General features: G+C 45.3%; 1 protein-coding gene across 2 annotated transcripts in view; it reads right to left on the reverse strand.

Annotated features, from left to right (window-relative positions):
* Nucleotides 1–18044, reverse strand: part of MYH11 (myosin heavy chain 11) — a 128244-nt gene that overhangs the window by 98825 nt on the left and 11375 nt on the right. For both annotated transcript variants that reach the window (XM_055562727.1, XM_055562728.1), the window contains exons 2-3: nt 11830–12191; nt 1844–2000 (exon numbers count right to left, since the gene is read on the reverse strand). In XM_055562727.1, the coding sequence (XP_055418702.1) occupies nt 1844–2000; nt 11830–12174 (502 nt within the window). In that variant the 5' untranslated portion in view covers nt 12175–12191. The remainder of the gene's footprint in view (nt 1–1843; nt 2001–11829; nt 12192–18044) is intronic.

An 18044-nucleotide genomic window follows, 5' to 3' on the forward strand; every position in this document is an offset into this window, starting at 1 on the left:
TTTTCTTCTCTCATAAAAAAGAGATGTGGGGATAAAACCTAACCCTTCACTTCCTTCATGCTTTTGGATATTATAACATGAGGATGTGATGTCTGGAGCTATGATTGCCATCTTGTGATGATGAGGAAGCAGCCAAGAAAATCCCAAGAAAGTCTGTTGTTGAGCTGTTAAATTAACTGAGCTTGAAATCATCAACATTCAGACTACTTGTTATATGAGGTAATAACTTCCTGTTGTTTAAGCCATTTTAATTGATTGCTATGCTTCTTGTAACCATAAGCACCCCAAATTATATGAACACTGTAACTTTGTGATGTTCAGCTTTCCAAAGAGGTGTGTGAACCACCATCGTATACTGTTCCATCAAGAGAGACTACAAAGGATTTTTTTTTTTTTTTTTCACAAAAGCACATACCTAACTCCAAGAGTCATCACTTTATAACCTAGGATTATATCTCCCGCAATCTTCTTTGCAAGGCTCCATATTCTGGTCTTTGGAAATGATGGTAGTACCCATCTGGAGTGGTCCAGTTTGAATCATACCTGTGTGGCGTGGCTAACCCTGTCAGTAATTTGGGGAACTTCTACCTGAGCCCCTTTACCTTGAGGTGGGGAGTAATAGGTCCTAGGTACACCTGGCCTCAGGAGCTTGCAGAACTGGGCTCCTTTCAATTCTCAACAGAACATTCTTGGAGGAAGCTATTTCAGGGTCAAGCACAGGAGCCAGGCAGTAAACTCAAACAAGTGGACCAGGCCAGGGAACTGGAGAACTCATATGACCTTTTGAGGGGCTGACAGGTGGGATCACATGTTGCCAGATGTTCCAATACTTTCAAAATAACCTAGAAATTGGGCTTTTTGTGTACAAACTCCACATTTTTAAAAGTTGGCAGCTAATTAAAGTATCCTTAAAACTCCATGTGGACCAAAAACCAAACTTATCTGAGGGCTGGATCCAGCCTACCAGCTGCTGGCTTACCACCTCTAGGCTCTTCACACCTAAAAATCACATAACAACTGTGCACAGCTTTGAAACTGCCAAAGCTCTTTCCTGTTGCCCTTTTTCAAGTGTAAGGACAGAAGGCCAGATCCATTTATAGGAGGAGGTATTCCATTTATGGGAGGAGGTATGAGAGAACTTTCTAGAATTATTTCCCATCTTGGTCTGGGTGGTGATTACGACTGTAGGCATGTAAAAATTAATTTTAGACTGGACACTGAATTTGTGTACTTTTTGCATTCTCCTGTATATATGTTCTACCGCAGTAGAAGTTATTAATGATAGTAATAATAATACTACATAAATGTGGAGGTAATACACAAAGGTCTTCAGTGTGGGAAAGCCTGCTTTACCATCTGTACAACACGCTGCAAGATGGATTCTCTCACTCCCTTTTCACAGATGAGGAAACTGAGGCTGTAGAGGAAAAGACATTTGCACAGGATCCCACAGGATGTGACAGCTGGCTGCAAATTCAGATCTGGTTGGCTCAGCGCCAGGGCCATTCCCCACCCGCTTCCCTTCCAAGGTGACAGCATCCTGCCATCTTCCAGATGGCTGGTCCACCCAGGCTTTGGGCAACCAGGGGTCAGCGAGCCCATGCCTGTATTTGCCCAAGCTATCTCCCCTCCCTCCTCTCCCGGGCTGCACACACATCTGTTCTGCTTGTTTTTCCCCTTTTTCAGTCACAGCCCTCCTGTTACCCAGCTCCGCCTGCCAAACCCCACATTCTTGGCGAGAACTGCAGGCGGGCAGGACAGGAGGGGCCTGGCGAGTGACTATAAGCAGCCCAGGTGGGCTCCCTGGAGGAGGAGGAGCTCTGTGCCTCTGCAGGTGGCTTACCTTGCAGCATGCTCCGGTAGGCCGTGTCGGCGATGGCGTAGATGTGGGGTGGCATCTCGTGCCGCTTCTTGCCCTTGTACATCTCAATGATTTTCTCTGAGTAGATGGGCAGCTGCTTGTAGGGGTTCACCACCACGCAGAAGAGGCCTGAGTACGTCTACGAAAGAGAGAACCGAGCTTACTTCAGGAATCCGGCAGGGACAGAGCTCTGACATCCAGTCTGTGACCACACACCACAGCCTGCATGGTCTGAGCGCCACTGTGTGCATTTTATCGCTTCATTCTCATAGGGACAGCTTTGAATATATGCGCTCAGAGTCCCATTTTAGAGGTGGGGAAACTGAGGCTTGGGGCTTCACAGATGGCGCCAGTGGTAAAGAATCCAATGCAGGAGACACAGAAGACCCCAGTTCAATCCCGGGTCAGAAAGATTCCCTGGAGGAGGAAATGGCAACCCACTCCAGTATTCTTGCCTGGAGAATCCCATGGACAGAGGAGCCTTGTGGGCTACAGGCCATGCGGCCACATAGAGACATGACTGAGCAGCTGAGCACACGCACAAACTAAGGTTCAGTGTCCCGGCGGGAATCTCTGGCATCACTGACTCCATGTACAGGGGAGAGGAGCAAAGGGTGGGCTTGGATTTCTAGGACACTGTTTATAACTGTGATTTTAAATAGGGCTGGGTTCAGACCCCTGGGCCACTCCCAATCACTTCTTCTCCCTGAGCCTCACAGGTTTAAATAACACCTACACTTTCTTGAGCACCTACTATGCACCAGCCACTAAGCTAAGTACTTCACAGGCATCTTCTTTAATCCTCTCATTCAGCTTCCTACAGGGATACTATAATTTCCCCAAGGCCCATTTGACAGATGAGGAAACTGAGGCTCAGTGAAGTTCTCACCAAGTCATACAGCTGCTGGGAAATTCAGAACTAAAATTATGACTTCTTACCCCAGAACTCATACTCTCCTTGACCATGAAAAAGGACAGAGTCCCTCATCTGTAAAGTGGGGATAAACATAGCTGTCCTTAAATAGGAATGGTACTTACGCATTACAGCATGGATGAACCCTGAAAACATTACACTGAATGAAAGAAGTCAGACACAGAAGGTCATGTATCACACGGTTCTGCTTATCTGAAATGTCCAGAACAGGCAAATCCATAGAGACAGAAAATAGGCCTCTGGTTTCCAGCGACTGGAAAGACGGGAGAATGGGAGTGACTGCTATGGGTTTCTTTGGGGGTCTATAAGAATGTTCTGGAACTAGATAGCAGTGGGAGTAAGACTACACTGCGAATGTATTAATGCCACTTGTTTCCTTCAAACTGATTAATATCGTGAATTGGTTATATTGGATTTTATCACAATTTTTAAAAGTTGGCAGTTCCTGGGGGTCCTGGTTAGGACCTTCCACTGCTGGGGCCTGGGTTTAATCCCTGATCCAGGAATTAAGATCCAGCAAACCACACAGCAAGGCCAAAAAAAATTAATTAGTTTAAAAAAAAAATCATCCTGCCCTACCAAGTGCAGAGGAACATCTGAAAATGATCAGAACAAGGAAGGGGCATGAAGATGCTTGCACGCCCCGCCGTGCTGTGGGCGGGGGAGGCGTGGTCCTGGTATACTGCTGTTCTTTACTGTACTCTGGCCTTTCCCACGCGCTGAGCTCTGAGCCCAGGAGACAGGCGCCAACCTGTCCCAGAGGAACTGCTTTCCCAAACGATAACATCAGTGCTGCCCAAGGCTCTGGTGGGCGAGACGAAGCATGTCTTCCCTCCAACTCCCCCAAGAAGTGACTGAAGGAGGAGGAGCAGAAAGTCTGTCCCTGGGTCACACTCACAGCCCGGCAAACACCGGGGAGGTTCAGCGCCTCGATCAAAGCCACCCAGCACTGAGCCCCACTCGGCCCATGTAAGGCGTGGGCACTGTCCATCAGCTGTGGGCCTATTCCTGTCCTACAGAAACAACTGATCATCTGTTCATTCAGTTGCTCATTCATTCATGCATTCCACGTGTGAGGCTCTGGGGTTATAGTGCAAGACAAAACACACAGGGACCTGCCCACAAAGGGCTTTCAGTCATGGTAGCAGCTGGTTGGTGAGTGAGGGACTCCCTCCAGGGCCCCATCTGCTAAGGCGCGATGATGATGAGAGTTGATCCGGGGTGAGGGGAAAATGCTGTTTCTGAAAAGGAACAGGACTGGGGGTGGGGGAGGTGAGAGGGAGGCAGTAATCTCCCAGGTTCCCACAAGTCCTATTTAAACATCCATCAGCCACTTATCAAGCACCGACTGTATACCAAGCCTGTGTTAGATGCTGGAAACAAATAAACCGATGATCATTCCTGCTCTCAAAAAGCCCCCTTCAAAAAGGAGACGAGGACGTTCAAAATAACATCATAAGAACAATCCCTGTGGATTATGGGAGCAAGGAAGAGAGGGCCCCAGCCCACAAGGAGGGGGCGGTGCTCAGAGAAACTTCAGCAGGAGGTACTCCCTGCACTGAGACTTAAGAGATAAGGTGCTAACAAGTTCAGGGATACAGTAGGTGCTCACTAAATGCCTGCTAAATGAAAGCCTGAGGGGTCAGTTAGTTATAAAGCTTCCCTGGAGCAGGGGCAGCGCTGCCTTCATCTCTGTGACCCAGGGCCTGGCACTGGGCTGAACACGTGGCAAAGCTGCTCCAGGGCAAGGCCTGTGTGTTTCCTGTTCCTCTGAGTTCTTGTCCACAGCTCAGGGCTTCCATGGAGTAAGAGCCCAAGAATGGTTGGTCATTTGAATGAAGGTCAACCATGCCCTTCCTCCTCTTTAGGCCTGAACTCCGCCTCCAGCTCTTCCCAGGCTGTGCCCACTTGCCACTGTCCTTTTTAGAATGCGTCATTTACAACCCAAATCACTCCCTCCAGGGAATTAGGGCCAGTAAAGCGTAGTGGTTAAGAGTACAGAATTGACTACTGAGGACTTATTTGTAACTCTCATTCTGCTACTTCTTGGCTGTGTGACCCTGTGTAAGTTTCTTTTTCTCTCTGGGCCTCGATTATCCTCATCTGCAAAATGGGCAGGTGTAATTGTCACTCTTTCATCGGTTCGCTGTGAGATAGCTCTCGGGGAGCATTTAGCACAGTGCCTGGTGTGTAACAAGGACTCGATAACTATTAGTGACCATCCAGTGCTCCCTTTGTTTCATGATGATCAAAACTTTGCCACCTTGGAAACTTCACACGTAATGTTCCCTCTCCTTGGAACACTTCCCCCTGAGCTTCTCAGAGCCATTTGCACTTGCTCTTTCAGGGCTCAGTCTAAATGTCACCTCTTAGACTGTGAGCTGCACACTGTCATATCTCCAGCCCTCAGCACAGGGCCAGGCACTTGGCAGATACCCAGTAAATATTTGCTGAATAAAAGAATGAAAGAAGGAGCGGGGAAGAGAGGGAGGGTGGGAGAAGAAGAGAGGGACGGAGGAAGGAAGGAAGAGAGGCAGGGGTGGCTTTCCCAACTCCATCATCAGCTTCCGAAGGAGAAATATCACCTTCCCCTGTTTGCCTAGGGCACAGCCTGGTGCGATGTACACAGCAAGCACTTAATCCATGCTTCCAGGAAGACCTGAATCTCTGTCCAGTTCAGCACATCTTTCCAGGGCACCATGTCCCAACAGGAAGGACTGGGTAGATGGCAGCGCACCCCACACAGAAGCTGGCCTTCAGAATCTAGGGGTTCAGCCTCCACTGTTCCAGCCTGGTTGCTCTCACCTGACGCAGCCCTCCTGCTCTTGGCTGTGTTTCTGCCGCCCCATCCCCACGAGCCCCTTCCGAGCTGGTCAAGTTCAGAGGTTTTCAATTTTCCCTGCCTCCCATGTCCCAGCGGCTTCTCAGGGCCCTGTGCCTCCAGCAGGTCCCAGCTGCAGGCCTAGGGTTTCCCTCTTGTGACCGTATTAGGAAGCGACTTCACTTTTTCCCTAACGCTTTATATGGTCAGCCGTGGAGCCCTGAGCTCCCAAGGCCGCCGGCAGAAATGAGGAACAGTGGGGGAAGGTGGAAGAGAAGCAGGCTTTAAGTCACAGAGGCCCGGGCAGAACCTCAGACTTGCCCTCACTACTTGTGTGACCTGAACCTCGTCCTCCCCATCTATAAAATGGTGGACAGGTTGCGGCGCAGTGTCATGGCTTTCTGAACATCCTAGAGACAGACCTGGTCCACCAAGAATGTGATCTGCTACAGCCTTGATCTTAATGGCAAAAAAAAAAAATAGAAACAACCTAAATATCCACCAATGGGAGACCAGTTCAATAATTATGGCACCCTGCCCTTAAGTAGCAGCAGCAGTCCTTAAAAAGAATACATGCATATACAAATTTACATATAGGGGATTCCCCGGTGGTCCAGTGGTTAGGACCCATGCTTCTACTGCAGGGAGCTCAGGTTTGATCCCTGGATGGGGAACTAAGATCCGGCAAGCTGGGCAGTGCAGCCAACACACACACACACACACACACACACATGTGTGTACATATATATATATACACACACACATTTCGGGCTTCCCAGGTGGTTCAGTTTTAAAGAATCTGCCTGCCAGTGCAGGAGACATAAGAGATGTGGATTCGATCCTCCTGGCTTGGGAAGACTCCCAGGAGGAGGAAATGGCAACCCACTCTAGTATTCTTGCCATGGACAGAGGAACCTGGTAGCCTACTGTCCATGGGGTCACAAAGAGTCATACATGACTGAGAACATACGCATGCGCATATATATATATATATATATATATATAGAGAGAGAGAGAGAGAGAGAGAGAGAGAGAGAGAGAGAGAGAAGGCAATGGCACCCCACTCCAGTACTCTTGCCTGGAAAATCCCATGGACGGAGGAGCCTAGTGGGCTGCAGTCCATGGGGTCACTAAGAGTCGGACACGACTGAGTGACTTCACTTTCACTCTTCACTTTCATGCATTGGAGAAGGAAATGGCAACCCACTCCAGTGTTCTTGCCTGGAGAATCCCAGGGACGGGGGAGCCTGGTGGGCTGCCGTCTATGGGGTCGCACAGAGTTGGTCACGACTGAAGCGACTTAGCAGCAGCAGCAGCAGTATATATATATATATATATATATATATATATATATAGGCCTCTATATGTATAAAATATTAGGGCTTCCCAGGTGGCACTACTGGTAAAGAACCTGTCTGCCAATGAAGGAGACACAGGAGACATGGGTATAAAATATTGCTGGAAGACTTATGAGGAACTGGTGACCATGGTTTCCGTAAGGAGGGGAACCAGAAGATGAGGAAATGGGGATAAAAGGAAAAGTTCAAATACCCTTATATACTATTCAATATTTTATTTAATATCTGCATGTGTTATCTATTCAAAAAATGTTTTAAGTCTGAGTGAATAGATAGTTATGAACAGACACAAGAAAAAGCCACAAATAAATAAGAAATTTCCCATTTTCACCTCCCCCAGCCACTGGCAACACCATTCTATTCTGATTCTCTGAGTCTGACTGTTTTAGATTCTCCTGTGAATGGAATCCTGCAGGATTTGCCCCTCTCTGGCTGGCTATTTTCACTCAGCATAATGTCCTCCAGGTTCAACCATGCTGTTGCAAATGGCAGGATTTCCTTCTGCTTTAAAGCAGAGTTATTATATTGTATGGTGTATTGACCACCTTTCCTTCATCCATTCTGGGCTTCCCTGGTGGCTCAGATGGTAAAGTATTTGCCTGCAATGTAGGAGACTGGGGTTCAATTTCTGGGTCAGAAAGATCCTCTGGGAAAGGGAATGGCTACTCATTGCAATATTCTTGCCTGGAGAATTCCATGGATAGAGGAGCCTGGTGGGCTATAGTCCATGAGGTTGCAAAGAGTTGGACAAGGCCGAGCGACTAACCCACTTCATCCATTCGTCACATTCATTCCTGTAGAATCCATGCTACATATCTGCAGCTCAGATGTACCTTATCTTCCTCCTCTCAATTATCAAGCAGCCTCAGGTCAAGGGCGGGGCCCTGTGACTCTCAGCACCCCACAGAGAGGGAAGGGAGGGGATCAGCAACACTTAACAGTCCTGATCCTGTCCCTTCTCAGGTGAGTCACATCACCTCTCTGCCTTGGTCACCTTGTGTGCTGGGTGGGAAGTGAGCTTCGACCTCACTAGAGAGAGCTGGGAACGACTTGGGACAGCAGCCAGTACAGGCAAGGCCCACAACTTCACTGAGTGCCCTCTGCCTGAAACCCTTGTCCCATCTCCCAGCCCAAGACCAGGGACGGAGCCATGAAAAATCCCAGGCGGAGAGAACCCAGCCAACGACAACATCCGGAAGAGCAAGGGAGTGCTGTACCAGGAATCAGAGCCACATGGGGGCCCCACACGTGTCATCGATGATCTGGGGCAGCTCAGGCAGAAACCTGCATCTCGAGACAGAGGAGAGACATGTGGCCCTAGCGGGGGAAGGGGAGGTCGGATGAAGGGACAGAGTAGCACTGACACACTTTATACACTACCGTGTTTAAAATAGCTCATGGGACGCTGCTGTACGGCACAGGGACCTCAGGGGCTCAGGGCTCTCTGATGACCTAGAGGGGTGGGATGGGGGTGGTGGGATGGAGGCTCAAGAGGAAGGGGACATATGCATACACAGAGCTGATTCACGCTGTTGTACAGCAGAAACTAACACAACATTGTAAAGCAATTATCCTCCAATTTAAAAAGCAAACAACAAAAAAAAGAACCTGCATCTTTAAGGCTTCTACCTCTTCTAGACCCAAGGGGATGAGACATCTGCCAGGACTAAGCAAAAAGTGCCTTGTTTGAGATAAGCCTTGCAGGATGGAAGGGAACGTTCTCTTCGTTACTGGGGGCAAAGTCAGGCATGGTCAGCTGCCTGAGCTTCACCTGCCATACACCTGTTACAAGGGCCACACCTTCTGCCATCATGTGCTGGGTGAATAACTTGGGGTGCTCCCCCAACCCCTCCTATTTTATCTCCTCCATCATGGACAACAGTTTCTAGTTAAGTGATTAAGTTGATCAGAAAAGAATGAGACAGGAGTAGACTCGTGGTCATAAGACTGAAAGGCTTTTCATTTAATCTGTCTGGAGAAGCACAGAAGGAATTTGAAGTTTGATTCATTTTTTTTAATCTGCTGTCAGAAGACAGTCTGGGTCTTGGGACCTTTGTAAGCCCCTCATTTTTCCTGGTTTCTATTTTGGGCCCAAACATCTGTGTCAGAGGACAGCAGGCGAGATTCCTATCCAAGCCCGTCCTTGACCTCCCTGGATGAAAATGACTTATCTTGGACAGGAGGCCCACAGGAGCCCAGTTCCTCTAGAGCTCCCTGCAGGCTGGTATCCTTAGGAAAAGCCACTCTGTACCAACAGCCCCAGGCTGAGAATGCTTCCAGACAAGAAGTGGTGTGGACAAAAGAGACTTTCCCTGCTTAATTAGGGAGCAACTTAGTTAGACTGTCCTTGGAGGGTCTTTAGTACTCTGAGCCACAGCTTGCTTGTCTGTAGGATGGGACGAGCATACTTCATTCAGTGGATGTTGTGTTAACTAAATGAGATCAAGAGAAGGTCTGTATAGAATTATTAGTTGCTTCCCACTTCCCCCTTGGCTCTTAAAAACAAGCCATTGTAACTCTCTCAGAACTATCCATGTGGTTTAGTTGCTAAGTCGTGTTCTACTCTTTGCGACTCCACGGACTGTGTAGCCCATCAGGCCCCTTTGTCCATGAGATTTTCCAGCAAGAATACTGGAGTAGGTTTCCCTTTCCTTCTCCAGGAGATCTTCCCGACCCAGGAATTGAACCCGGGTCTTCTGCATTGCAGGCAGATTCTTTACCGACTGAGTGAAGAATAATTAATTGTGGTACATCTGTGGGATAGATTACAAAGCCCACAAAGGGGCAGTTGGGGTCACGAGTGAGCAGTAGGGATGTTCATCACTAACTTGTACATGGAAAGAGACCAGGTCCCCAGCCTGTGTGCACAGACTTTTCAATACATTGCTGTTGTTTAGTTGCCAAGTCGTGTCCGACTCTTTTGCATGGACTGTAGCCTGCCAGGCTCCTCTGTTCATGGGATTTCCCAGGCAAGAATACTGGAGTGGGTTGCCTATTTCCTCCTCTAGGGGATCTTCCTGACCTAGGGATTGAACCCGTGTCTCCTGCATAAGTAGGCGGATTCTTTACCACTGAGCCACCAGGGAAGTTCCTTTTCAATGCATAAATATGCACTATTCTCACAAAGAAACATAAACATCTTATCAGCTGTTATCTCTGGGGGAGGATTGACTCTTGTGTTTGCTGTGCTTCTCTGAATTTTCCAGATCTTCTGGAATGAATATGCCTCATTTTCCTAATTAGGAAAAAAAAAATCTGCAAGACATTTTTAGAGATGACAACGGGGGTTTGTAATTTTCATGTGGCAAAACATAAAGGGCAAGACCAGAAGGGCCTCAAGACAGAGGTGACTGTTTCTGTAAGTTTGCAAAGAATCCAAGAACATCTCTCTGGCAATAACAAAAATGAGCATAACCAATAAAAACAATACCTAACATGTTGAGTGCCTACAACGTGCCAGGAAGCATGCCACGTGCTTTTTTTTTCAGAGTAACCCACTCCATGCATGAACATGTGCTCAGTCACAGTCGTGTCCGACTCTTTGCGACCCCATGGACTGCAGCCCGCCAGGCTCCTCTGTCTGTGGAATTTTCCAGGCAAGAATATTAGAGTGGACTGCCATTTCCTACTCCAAACCCACTCTATGAGTCAAGTACTATTCTTGTATTCATTTTACAGAGAAGGAAACAAAATGTCAGAGAAATTAAATAACTTGCCCAAGGGACAGATGTACCCTTTCTGAGAGGCAAGACAAAGGCTGGAGTGGGATGCCCTTTGTCCACCAGTCTGGCTTGATGGGGCTACCATGTCCTTCTATATCCTAGGGAGCTGGTCCAGCCCACAAAGAATCTGTACCCCTGAGTTATGCATCATCCAGTCCAGACTGTCCAACAGAGCTTTCTGCAATAATGGGAATGTTCTCCACCTGTGCTGTCCAATATGGCAGCCACTAGCCACAGGCGTCAGGCAGGCACTTAACACGTAGCCACCACAATGGAAGAAGTGAACTTTTAAATATTGATGTTTAATCAATTTACATCAGGCCTTCCCAGGTGGCTCAGATGGTAAAGAATCTGCCTGCAATGCAAGAGACCCGGGTTTGATCCCTGGGTCGGGAAGATCCCCTGGAGAAGGGAATGGCTACCTCCTCCAATATTCTCGCCTGGAGAATTCCATGGACAGAAGAGCCTAGTGGGCTACAGTCCATGGGGTTGCAAAGAGTCAGACATGACTGAGCGACAAACACTTTCACTTTTCACTTCGTTTACATCTAAATTTAGTTAGCCGCAGGTGGCCAGTGGCTGCCATATTGGACCCTGCAGCTCTAGTTCACTCTGACCTGCACGGTCAACCCAGAGGAATCCAAGCGCAATCGAGTCATTCCCGTTTGTGACAGGGAAGGCCTCCACCAAACCTTGCCAGGACCCTCATGTCTCCTACCTACTTGGCTGTGGGATGGATCAGCCTTCTCAAGGAGGTTAAGAGTTCTCCTTTATTTCCAAGATGGTGGAAGAGCAGGGAACTACTTCACTGAAATCTGTTGAGCACAGACCACGCAACCATGTGATCGCATGGGATCTGTGGATTTCATTTACATGGGGGAGGGTGACTGCTCTCATTTTGCAGATGGGGAAACTGAGGCTTCAAGAGGTGAAATAACCTGTTCAATGTCACAGCACTAGATAGGGCAGGGTGAATGGGAACCCAGGTCTGAACGATCCCACCCCACATGCAACGTCCCTCAAGGAAAATTTCAGCCTCCTAACTTGCACCCCAAAGACATCTGCAAGCCTCTCCACTCCCTCAGGGGTGCAGGAGACCAGCAAGAAGTGGCCAGCTTCCCCAGGATACTCACGTATATGAGTCCTGAGAAGTACCTCTCCCGCAGGTTGTGCAGCACAGAGGCTTCGTTGAGGCACGTCAGCTCTGCCATGTCCTCCACCTTGGAGAACTTGGGCGGGTTCATCTTCTGGATGTCATCTTTGCCGACAGTGACCTTCTTCCCATTCTCAACCAGCTCCACGATCACCTCATCCCCTTTCTCCTCCTTGATGCTGGCTGCCTCGAAACCCTGCTTCTCCGAAGGGACCCAGACCAGCTTCTTGGCGGCCCAGTCAGCCTGGGCCACTGGGTTGTTGATGAAGTTTTTGTCCACAAAGAGGAACTTCTCATCTTCACTGAGCTGGTCCTTCTGCGCCATGGTGCCTGGTTGGTCCCCTGGGGAATAACACAACCAGGTAAGAACGAGGCCAGAACCAGACTGGCCTAAAGACAGATCAAGACCCAAGCCCTAAAGACAGATAAAACCTTCACCTCACCATGTCTGGGGATGCAATCTGCAGAAATATCTCACAAAACACAAAGGTGTTCACAGCAGGATGGTTTATGTTGTCAAAAAATGGAAACGACCCAAAGGCTCTTCAGAAAAGGATCTGGACTACTATATATTGTCCATCAACATGGCATAAATACGTAAACCATGATATTCTCATACAATGAAATGCTATCCAGGGGTTAAGATGCGAGAAGTAGGTCTAGATGTGTTGATATAGGAACAAATTCAAGTATTATAGTTTACCATAAAAATAAAAGGGGGTGGTCCTCAAGTGTTTAAACATAGCTTTATCACATTATCTAACAACCCCATTCTAAGGTATATACCCAAGAGAAATGAAAACATACTTCCACACAAAAACTCAGGTGAGTGTTCATAGAAGCATTACTCCTAATAGCTAAAAAATAGAAGAAAAACCCAAATGTCCATCAGCAGATGAATGGATAAATAAAATGTGGCCTATCCATGTAATGGAATATTACTCAGCCATGAAAAGGAGTGGAGTACTGAAATACACTGAGTGTTAATGAATCTTGAAAACATTATGCTAAGTGAAAGAATCTAGTCACAGAGGACCACGTATTATATGATTCTACTTACATAAGAATGTCCAGAATAGGCAAATCCATAGAGATAAAAAGTAGATTAGTGGTTGCCAACAGCTGGGAGAGAATAAGAGGGTGACAGTAGATGGATCAAACTGCAAATGTCCATTGAATCATAGAAAAAGCAAGAGAGTTCCAGAAAAGCCATCTACTTCTGCTTTATTGATTACGCCAAAGCCTTTGACTGTGTGGATCACAACAAACTGTGGAAAATTCTTCAAGAAATGAGAATACCAGACCACTTTACCTGCCTCCTGAGAAATATGTATGCAGGTCAAGAAGCAACAGTTAGAACCGGACATGGAACAACTTCTAGTTCCAAATTGGGAAAGGAGTACATCAAGGCTGTATATTGTCACCCTGCTTATTTAATGTATATGCAGAGTACATCATGCAAAATACCAGGCTGGATGAAGCATAAGCTGGAAACAAGATTGCTGGGAGAAATATCAATAACCTCAAATACGCAGGTGACACCACCCTTATGGCAGAAAGCGATGAGAAACTCAAAAGCCTATTGATGAAAGTGAAAGAGGAGAGTGAAAAAGTTGGCTTAAAGCTCAACATTCAAAAAACGAAGATCATGGTATCTGGTCCCATCACTTCATGGCAAATAGATGGGGAAACGATGGAAACAGTGAGAGACTTTATTTTCTTGGGCTCCAAAATCACTGCAGATAGTGACTGCAGTCATGAAATTAAAAGATGCTTACTCCTTGGAAGAAAAGCTATGACCAACCTAGACAGAATATTCAAAAGCAGAGACATTACTTTGCTATCAAAGGTCCATCTAGTAAAAGCTATGGTTTTTCCAGTAGTCATGTATGGATGTGAGAGTTGGACTATAAAGAAAGCTGAGCACTGAAGAATTGATGCTTTTGAACTGTGGTCTTGGAGAAGACTCTTGAGAGTCCCTTGAACTGCAAGGAGATCCAGCCAGTCCATCCTAAAGGAAATCGGTCCTGAATATTCACTGGAAGGACTGAAGCTGAATCTGAAACTCCAATACTTTGGCCACCTGATGCGAAGAACTGACTCATTGGAAAAGACTCTGATGCTGGGAAAGGTTGAAGGCAGGAGAAGGAGACGACAGAGGATGAGATGGTTGGATGGCATCACTGACTCGATGGACATGAGTTTGAGCAAGCTCTGGGAGTTGGTAAAGGACAGGGAAGCCTGGCGTGCTGCAGTCCATGGGGTTGCAAAGAGTTGGATGTGACTGAGTGACTGAACTGAACTGAAGTACAGGGGAGTGGGGTTTCTTTTTAGGGTAATGAAAATGTTCTAGAATGTACTTCAGTGATGGATACACAATTCTGTGAATATGCTGAAAGCCATTCAATTGCACAATTTAAATGGGTGAATTGCATGGTATTTAAACTGGATCTGAATAGAATTGCTTAAAAATGAAATATAGGGAATATTGTAAAGCACTAGTATAATAATCCATTTTTATTTTAAAATATTCAAAATTCATATAGGCAAAATAACTGGAGAAATATGTACTTGTAGAGTACAGTTTTGAAGGGATTTTTACTTTTCAGGAGTTTTTTCCTAATTTTTTGTAGTAAAATATACATAAGATTTACTATCTTACACATTTTCATTTCAGTGACATAAAGTACATCCATATTGTCATGCAATTATCACCACCATCCAACACCAGAACTATTTTCATCTTGTAAAACTGAGACTCCACACACATTAAACACTAATTCCTCATCACTTCCTTCCTCTAGCCACTGGCAAGCACTATTCTACTTTATGTTTCTATGAATTTCACTGCTCTCAGGACCTCATGTCAGTGAAATATTCAATACTTATTCTTTTGTCACCAGCTTATTTCACTTAGTATAATGTTTTCAAAGTTCATCCATGTTGGAGCGTGAATCAGAATTTCACTCATTTTTTAAGGCTTAATAATATTTCATTGTACAGACATATGACATTTTGTTTATCCATTCATCTGTTGATGGACACTTGAGTTGCTTCCACATTTTCTCTATTGTGAATAATGCTACTTTGAACATGGGTACACTTCCTATTACATATTTTTGCCATGAAAGAAAGTGAAAGTGAAAGTTGCTCAGTCATATCCAACTCTTTGCGACCACATGGAATTCTCCAGGCTGGAATACTGGAGTGGGTCGCTGTTCCCTTCTCCAGGGGATCTTCCCAACCCAGGAATTGAACCCAGGTCTCCTGCATTGCACGTGGATTCTTTACCAGATGAGCTACATGGGAAGCCAATATAGTTTTATAACTTTTATTAAATCTATGATTAACAAAAATAGATACTTTACAAAAGACTTCAAATAACCAATTCACATAAGAAAAAGATGTTCAGCCTCAGGAGTAAATGAAGAACTACAAGGTGAAGCAATGAGATGTTGCTTCTCACTCACTGCTTGGCTAAGATGAAAACCACTGATAATGCCTGTGTTGTCAGGAGAGTAGGGGCTGGGGCTCTGCATACATTGCCCTTATGGATGGAAAAGTCCTAAAAGTTCACACACATCTCTTGACCTGCAATTCCATTTCTAGCAGTTTAGCTTATGGAAACAGACAAGTGTTAACAGATGTATAAAAATGTGCACTGCCGTGCAATTTGGCACAGCAAAATCTGCAAGCAATCCAAATAGTTTTCAGGAAGTGCCTTGTTAAATTACAGATCATCCAGGCAACAGAATGCTATAACCCCACCCCAAATTCAAGATGTATACTTTTATATATGCCACACAAAGCTTTGCCCTTTCCACCTCCCCCACCCCGCCACTGCCCTGTGCTGTTGGTGGGAATATGAGTTGGTGCAGCCACTATGGAAAATAGTATGGAGGTTCCTCAGAAAACTAAAAATAGAATTACCAGCAATCATTACCAGAATGATCCAGCAATCCTATTCCTGGGAATATGCCTGGACAAAACTATAATTCATACAGATACATGCATCCTTATGTTCACAGCAGCACAGTTCACAATAGCTAAAATATGGCAACAACCTAAATGTTCATCAACAGACGAATGGATAAAGAAGAGGTGGTGCATAGATACAATGGAATACTACTCGGACATAAAAAAGGATGAAACAGTGCCATTTGCAACAACATGGATGCAACAAGAGATTATCATACTAAGTGAGATAAGTCAGAAAGAGAAAGACAAATACCATATGATGTCACTTATATGCGGAATCTAAAATATAGCACAGAGGAACCTATCTATAACATGGAAAAAGACTTACGGACAAAGAGAACAGGCTTGTGGTTGCCAAGGGGGAGTGGGGAGGAAGAGGGCTGGACTGCGAGTGTGGGATTGGCAGATGCAGACTATTACACTCAGAACAGATAAACAACAAGGTCCTAATGTAGAGCTCAGGGACTATATTCAATATCCTGTGATGAAACATAATGGAAAAGAATATTAAAAAAAAGAATATTAAAAAAGAATGAAAGTGATAATTCATAGACTTCATGCTGTTTACAGATTTGCCCACAAGTTTTGAACATTAAAAGACTCTAAATTAATTAAAATGCAAATTACAGACTTGTAAAATAAAAAATAAGGATTTTTCCCTTTCATCTTAACCTATTTGTCATTGACATGCTTTGAAATTCTCTCATTGCAAATGCACAATTCAATGATTTTTAGTAAATTTACAGAGTTGCGCATCTATCATGATGCTAAAGTTTGGAAGATTCCCATCACCCCAGAAAGGATTTCCTCATGCTAGTCTGCAGTCACTCCCTGATCCTACTCCCAACTCCCTGGCAATTACTAATCTACTATCTGTCTCTATAGATGTGCCTTTTCTGGACATTGCCAAAAGCAGAATTGTACAATAGGTGACTTTTGACCATGAAAAGTCAATATGACAAGAACCCAATATGCATAAATGGAATACTCGGCAATAAAAAGGAACAAATTACACCATAAAAAAGATGAATTGTGGAAGCAAGCTTAATGAAAGAAGCAGAACCCAAATCCTACACACTCTATTATTCCACTGATAAGGAGGTCTAGAAAAGGCGAAGCTGAGGCAACAGGAAACGGATCAGTGGTCGCTCACAGGCTGGGGAGGGACCTGGCCGCCAAGAGGCACAAAGGAACTTCCGGGGAGATGGAAACATTCTATATCCCGATTACGACGATGATTATACGACTATATACATTTGTCAAAATTCACTGAGCTGTACACTTAAAAACCAGTGAATTTTTTAAAAAGTAAAAGAAATACTATATGTACATTATACTTCAATAAAGCTGAATAAAATAGTTATAAAAGAATGCCTTGTCATTTTATTTATTTTTTCTTCATTTAAAAAAAATTAACTTATTTATTTTAATTGAAGGCTAATTACCTTACAATATCGTAGTGGTTTTTGCCATACACTGACATGAATCAGTCATGGGTGTACATGTGTCCCCCATCCTGAACCCCACTCCCACCTCCCTCCTCATCCCATCCCTCTGGGTCATCCCAGTGCACCGGCCCTGAGCACCCTGTCTCATGCATCAAACCTAGACTGCCAATCTGTTTCACATATGATAATTACATGTTTCAATGCTATTCTCTCAAATCATCCCTGTCTTGTCATTTTATACATCCATGTATACATTTTAAAAAGTCTAGAAAACTACACACAAAAATATTAAACCAGGGTTCTATTTGGTCAAATGTGGGACAGTCTGAACATCAGTAAGGTAAATACAACAGTTGAAAGATTAGTATGTTTAAATCCATGAGCTCATCATGGTTAAAAAAAAAAAATTCACAGATCATCTTTGTAAGCTGCTGGGGAATCAACCCATGGTTTTGAAAACTGGTAAAGAAAGAGGGGGAAATTTAGACATTGATTCTGCCTCTCTACAAATTCTTCCTCAAGGCCACTAAATAATTGACAAGAAGTCTGTCTTTATCTAAAATATTCAGTCATTAAATGTCAGATTCTCCATTCGATTGTCTAGATATGTCCAGGAGATGAGCTGCTGAGGCAACAGACTCTTTTCAGACCTGTCCAATGGCCCATCCCAGGCCCTCTGACCATACCTGCAGGAGCTGTCCTGCCCTCAGAACACTGGCTCGTGTTCCACTCCTCCAACCCGACCCACCCCTCCTCCCCAACCCACTGG

The sequence above is a fragment of the Bubalus kerabau genome, chromosome 23, assembly GCF_029407905.1.
Source record: "Bubalus kerabau isolate K-KA32 ecotype Philippines breed swamp buffalo chromosome 23, PCC_UOA_SB_1v2, whole genome shotgun sequence".
NCBI lineage: Eukaryota > Metazoa > Chordata > Mammalia > Artiodactyla > Bovidae > Bubalus > Bubalus kerabau.